We start from the raw sequence: 6,869 nt of genomic DNA, 5'->3' as shown, positions 1-6,869 counted from the left end.
GTGTATCAAATCCATCATGTGGCCTATGTTGGTCCACTTTGACCCGTACAATTTAATTGGAACAAGCTATGTCACGCAGGCAAAGGTTATGCAAGGTATGGTAGCAAACAATATAGAATCTAGAAACATCTTCTCATTCAAGGTTATTACACAGGTATACAACTACACTACCACCGGTCAAGGTGGGCCCAACATACTGGTTCCGGCATTGGAGAGAAAATTAAGAAAACACCAAATAATGTCAATGTCAGTTCCTTATCCTTATGTTGAGTTTGTAATAAATGATCATGCAGTTGTTGTAGGCTAAGTTAATTTCGTTTCAGTCCGCATGTTTTTTTCTTCTCAAAATCTTTTTGAAAGCATTATGAAAGCACTTGCTGTGTGTGTACCCTTGGTTTCTGGGTTTATGGAAACCTTTAAATCTCGCCAACACACTGGTCATTATAAACACCAAGCAAAACCACCGCTTCAAACCTTCATTTTGAGGAAATACCTACAGCGTTACAACCGACAAGCAACAACAAACAGCATGTAGTACACCACTAGTGCTTAGCCTACAACTAATGTATAAGAATTGTATTAGTTGTATTTGCCTGCGCGTTCCTATTGATAATTGTTCCGATTAACAGCAAGATGACGGTGGCATTTCAAAGACTTACCGGGCTCTTCCACTTTCGCATGGGTCAATGTGCTGTTTTGGTTGCTGTGCTGATATGGCACGTACGCATTCGGGGTGTGCGAGCTCACCGAGCCGGGATAAGCGTAACCCAGTGATCGACCATAAGAGTAGGCGGCAGATTGGAAAGGAGCATCGTGCTGCAGGTGTCCGCCTGGCTGCAACCCGTGAACAGGATAAAGATTGTGCGATAGTCCGGGCGAGTGCTGCGCCTGGTGCGTGGGGAGTCCGTGACCAAACTCTAAAAACGCTGACTTGGACGGATCTGGCGCATTGAAACTATCAGGCATGAAGCTCATAGACATCATTAATAGTGAAGTCCATAAAACCGACAGGTTCAGGAGAGCTGCATCGAGTGTTCACCACTAGCGAGAGCTAATTTGAACCGGATCCATCTCGAAGAGATAGGCTACTTTATCACAAGATCGTACAACGGCTACAGGTATCCACACCGGTATGAAGTATTTCCCGTGGATATTTTGGAGTTCTTTGTGGATTCACGGGGCGAGTTAAAGGGATACGCTCCGTGAAATATTGGTTAACTTCAAAATATTGAAAGTAGCTCGCGCACTCTGACCTGGTGTGTCTCCAACACAGCGCGCTCTAACAGCGCGCTCGCTGATTGGTTTCACAGACCTACTATGTCACAAGACCCAGGGGAAAGCCTAATTAAGTTCATTAACATATGTTATTGAAAGCGGCTTCATATTGATATTGGTTGCCCGCCTGTGTAAATAAAATAATTATAGACAAAATAAGGTCATAAAAAAAAGACCAAAAACATTTAATATCTGCCTGAAATGTATAATGGCCTAAATCAGAACACTAATCTAATATAAATATTAATGTCACAGTTTGTTGTAAATATATAGGCCTAGCCTATTTATGAAACACATACTCTATTATACTAGATTGTCTGATGTAGTTTTTAGGTAAAGTAGGCCTATTATTCTAAAGAGCTTACACTTGGCTTTGTGTTGAAATAATTTAAACGATTCAAATCATTCATTAAAATGCACACATTAAAACATTTAAACATAAATGGATGAAGGGAAAGCTATTTTAATTCTTAATATTTACCAACGCATTCTAGTTTACCTGCAGAAATGCACAATATAGCCTAAATAAACATATCAGTAAAACATATGGAACAGCCACAATAATTTACAACAATAAAATGATGACGGAAACGGAACTGTTTTATGTTCTCCAGAGCAGATGCGATCAACCCATTAGCCTAAATGATTCATAATCGTTTTGTCTTATCTACCCTAAAAATGTTGATGCCCATTTTACAATATTTAAACCAAAATCCTGTGTCTCTAAATCAGAAATGATGATCAATCAATGCCTACTTTTAGAGCTGTATAGGCCTATGTGTTAAGCCTATAGGGCCTATGCCTATCATATATTCAAAATATATTTTCATTCATAGGGGAGATTCACAAATACAGCAGCTAAGTCCTTTCTAAAACGGTTGAATGGACGGATTCAGTAAACAGAGAAACACTATGGATGAAATCTGGCGATTCTGGCCTCGGGCGAAACTGTTTATGTCCCGTTCAACACATAAGTTTCACTCTGACAGCCCTTTGAATACATGACAGCTTCTTTTGTAATTATGTGTATGGCGCCAGGTTCAGCTTCACAGAAAGAGGAGCGTGCCAACCATCCCTTGGAAAATAAAAGGCGGACCAGAAGATGTTCTCAGCAGTCGATCTCAGGTTTGCCTGCTCATAAATATTTACTTTTTTTTTTGTCGTTTTTAAAATTACGTTCTGATTAGAAGGCCTGGTTCTGAAAACGTTAATTTGATGATGTGGTCGTATATGTAGCCTAGGCTACTGCGTTCCGACTATCGAATAGAGAGGCAAATATGCCTAGGCCTGAATACAAAAATATCCAGTGTGTGACCTACACGTGTAGGCTATGTGTGGTATATTTGCAATTCAAATAATATATGGAGTCACACATTACGGATCGTAACTATATAACTTGCATCAATCTGGGCCTGTCTAATACATATGGCGAATGGCATAAAATATGGCACCTTGTTAGAGTGCGTGGGTGTGTTGACAGCTAAGGTATAGTCATAAATCCAGCACCAAGCTCGTCTCTGCGAGACGGCCTCAATTTTGACACAATCAATTTGAAGATGAAAGCGTTGCTGTTGCACAACTGTGAATAACCCGTGTAATAAGGGCAAGTGGTTGACGTGTTGCGAATCGCGACAGTGCGCCTTCATCGCGTGCCAGATCCACTCAGGTGTAACCCTTTGACCTCTTGACTATCACGCCATTCTAAAATGTGCGTTGTTTACATTTAATATTATATATTTTCATAAGGACCATTTTCGTTTTTTTTGTCTTTAACATTGGTTTATAGGGCTACTGCAGTCTCACCAACTGTCTACTACTATTTGATTTGGATACCAGGCCTACCACATTACACCTATTCCATTTGAACACCATCAACAAATCCATGCAAAAAGGCAGCAAAATCCTTCTGATGAAATATTCCAAACTATACTGTAAGTATTCATTAAATACTAAATCTGTAAAATAACATATCTTCTCAACCCATCGGATTAGATTACATCTTAATGTGCTACTTCAATGTGATATGAGTGCATTACAGACGCTTGGAACTGTATAGAAATTCCACATTATGAATTATAAGCACTGCTTTGGTAGGCTACTGCAGCCCAAAAATGCCTGGGGATTTGGTTTTCTTCACACAAAGCCTCTCCACTGCCTCCAGTGACAACGTTCTCACAACGCTGTGGGGACGTTCTGTGGTCTCCACTGCCTCCAGTGACAACGTTCTCACAACGCTGCGGGGACGTTCTGCGGTCCAACTGCTGCGCCACCCGGTCATTTCGGTCGTGTCTCCCCTGTGTGATTTGGGTCCCCAGGGGCGTCCGAACTGCAGCACCCCTGGGGCACGCGCTGGCCCCGTCACCGTGGAAACAGCGGCAACAGCACCAGCGCCAGCGTCAGACACAGACACCGCTGGATTCGGGCCCAAACCCTCACTGACAGCGTCTGAGACTTTCAAGGCCCAGAGACAAAGCCACAAATTATTATCGTCACAAAATCCCGAGTCTCCAAAATGACAGCAGCAGAGGCATTGGAGGGCTGGAAGAGGGATGCTTTTGTTACCAACATCTCCTCCTGGCAGGCTTTGTGAAAGGGGTTTGGAGGATGAGCGTCTCACACACACACACACACACACACACACACACACACACACACACACACACACACACACACACACACACACACACACACACACACACACACACACACACACACACACAGAGAGAGAGACACAGACACACACACACACATACACAGACTCACACAAACACACACGCACATGACACCACACACACACACACACACACACACACACACACACACACACACACACACACACACATGTGCACACATCCTCACCCCAGACCAGATCTAAACTATTTGTTCAGTAAAATTAACTTTATGCATCACCACAAAGAAATATAAAACTTTCAAGGGATATAAAGTGACAAAGGTAATCTTAAACAGAAGATACATTTGAATGCTGAATAGAAAATATCATGTACACCCAATGTAACAAAACGGTGAGTGGTTACGTTGTTTGGACACAGACACAAAAGACATTATTGAACAAGAAACGGGGATGAAACAGGACAGTTATTTCCTGCAGCCATAGTCATGGTCTTTGAGGCACATGGTAAATGAGGCGTATCAACATAAATGGTTGCGCACCGAAAGAAGCAAGCTCAGCTTCTATTAATATCCTTATGCTCTAAATAAACATGCATATTCTTCAGGACAATACAGTCACACCAATAATTTGTTGAAGTACTAAATTAAGGCTATATAATCCCAATGCAATTGAAGAACTTGGCTGCTCATTGCTCCAGAATGCATATTATATTATACATGTTCCTGTTTCGGAGTGAATACTCTTAAACAAGGCTTTACTTATTCTCTGTAAAACCTGAATACAAACATAGATTTATAAAATATAGTTAATCTAGCCTGGCAGAGAACCTGTGCAGAATGAAGTTACAGGGCCACTAATTAAAGATGAACAGTTTAGAGTTTAATAGCATATAAAAGAAAATCGAAAAAAGTCTGAAGGTCAATTATTTGAGCGTTGGTACTGATTTCTATAAATATTATGTGAGGATTTCATTAGTTCGTATGCTCAGGAGGCTTGCTAATTGCAGCAGTTACAGATTTTTCACGGGTACTTTGTGGTTTTCTATTGATTTCATTGTCTCTCAGGGATGAGTGCTTGTGGCAATATAATCACCTAATGTCTCTCCAGAACACCAGAACAATCAGCAGAATCCTGCATAAGTGGGGTGAACTATCCAAGTGTGACTTTCCAAAACAGAAATAAAATAATAATAATAAATCAAACCGAGATCTGGTCTGGTCTTCACCCCAGCTGCCGTGTGACCCCAGAGTCTTCTACCGCCACAGAGAAAACCATTGAATACTTTTGTCATTTGGGGTGGGGCTGGAAAGTGTGTGTGTGCGTGTGTGTGTGTGTGTGTGGGGGGGTGTTAGTGGTAGCAGTGGTGGTAAAGGAAGGTGGGGTGTCAGGGGTAGATAAGGGAGTGTGCGGGGGGGTGGGGGGGTGTTGGAGGGGTTTGAGGGGGCGCGGGGTAAAAAAGGAGAAGTAGACGCGCTCTTTAAGGTGATAATTATGTCCGCATTACGGTGAAGAACAAAGGTGAGCCCTGCAGTCAAGGCGCTGGGATGTGTCTTCGCCGCCGCGGCTTAATACAGACGAGAGAGCAAGCGCTAATAACAATACTACCGTGTGCAGTCCCAGACTGGCTGGCGTCTCCCAGTCTTCCAGACGTGTGAGTGTGTGTAGTGAGCGCAGAATGTGCAGTGAGGGTGTGGCTGTAAGCTTGCGTGCAAGTGTGTGTTTGCGTGTGTGTGCGAAGGTGTGTGTGTGCCAAGGTTGCTTTGTCCATCTTCTTTGGTGGTGATACAGAGTGACAGCACTCCCTTCAGACAAATCAGACGAGTATTCCCCTCTCCCTCCCTCTCTCTCTTTCTCTTTTCCTTTCTCCCTCCCTCTTTCTCTCTCCCCCTCTCTCTTTTTCTCTTTTGCTCTGCTCCCCCCTCTGTCAACCCCTCTCTCTCTCTCTCTCTTACTCCCTCTCTCTACCGTTCATTCACTCTTTTTCTCTCCCTCTTCCTCCCTCTATCTCTCTCTCTCTTCCTTCCCTGGCCAGTTGTTTGCTGCAGTTCAGACATCACATGCCCCCCACCTTTCCCCACACGTTTGCTCCATCACACATAATCTGCAGTTACTATGAAACAAGAAGAATTGACGAACAGACCATGAAATACAAGATGGTCTATAGAATTGGCATTATTTGGCAGTGAACAATACAATACAGGTAAATACTACAGGTAAAAAAACGACACTAAAGTTATGGTGGTATATTAAAGTGGATATGATTGCCTGAGTGTTGAACATAGTCCTGACATTGCCGGCACAGGTTCACCATTCAGGTGAGCGATTTTGGCCCAGTGCCCAGCGCTAAATATTAGTCATTGTGTACGAAGCAGCAGTTATGTACGAAGCATCTTCCGCTCCTGTGTGTGCAGGACGCAGGCCTGTGGTCTGGATGTAATATGGGTGTCCTACATGCTCTTTACAATGGGATTTGCCTTTTTCTCCTCACCACTCATGTCTTTGCCACAGGCAGGTATGGAGTGTGTGTGTGTGTGTGTGTGTGTGTGTGGAGGGGGGAGGAAGGGGGAGGGGGGTAAGGGAGGTGAGAGGCACAGGGGTTAGCATGGCTAATCTAACCTGGAGGCTAACAGAGGGAGGCACGGATCATAGCAGTTGAGAGAGGGACCAGGAAGGAGATATAGAGGGAGAGGGAGAGAGAGAGAGTGAAGAGAGAGGGAGCAAGAGAGCAAGAGGGAGAAGAGAGAGAGAGAGAGAGAGAGAGAGAGAGAAGAAAGAAAAAAGAGAGAGAGAGAGACTGCTTGTCAGCTGTGCTCATTGTCTCATTCCTCAAGTGTAGAGTGCCATCTCCAGCTTTTGCCCTCGAGGGATATGTGTGAGTGCATGTGTGTGTGCATGTGTGTGTGCGCAGTGTTTTTATGTGTGTGCACATGCACGCTTGGTGACCAGTTCTTGGAAGAGGGGG

At 43.6% G+C, this 6,869-nt stretch overlaps 1 protein-coding gene across 1 annotated transcript in view; it reads right to left on the bottom strand.

The window, feature by feature from the left end:
• Positions 1–1,208, bottom strand: part of dlx4b (distal-less homeobox 4b) — a 5,893-nt gene extending 4,685 nt beyond the window's left edge. Inside the window, exon 1 of the mRNA XM_048233542.1 lies at positions 660–1,208. Within this exon, the coding sequence (XP_048089499.1) occupies positions 660–984 (325 nt within the window). The 5' untranslated portion in view covers positions 985–1,208. The remainder of the gene's footprint in view (positions 1–659) is intronic.
• Positions 1,209–6,869: the final 5,661 nt, after the last annotated feature.

This window comes from Alosa alosa, chromosome 22, assembly GCF_017589495.1.
Source record: "Alosa alosa isolate M-15738 ecotype Scorff River chromosome 22, AALO_Geno_1.1, whole genome shotgun sequence".
In the NCBI taxonomy this organism is placed as follows: domain Eukaryota; kingdom Metazoa; phylum Chordata; class Actinopteri; order Clupeiformes; family Clupeidae; genus Alosa; species Alosa alosa.
Note: the sequence above shows the minus strand (reverse complement) of the source record. Positions and strands in the feature narration are given on the sequence as shown.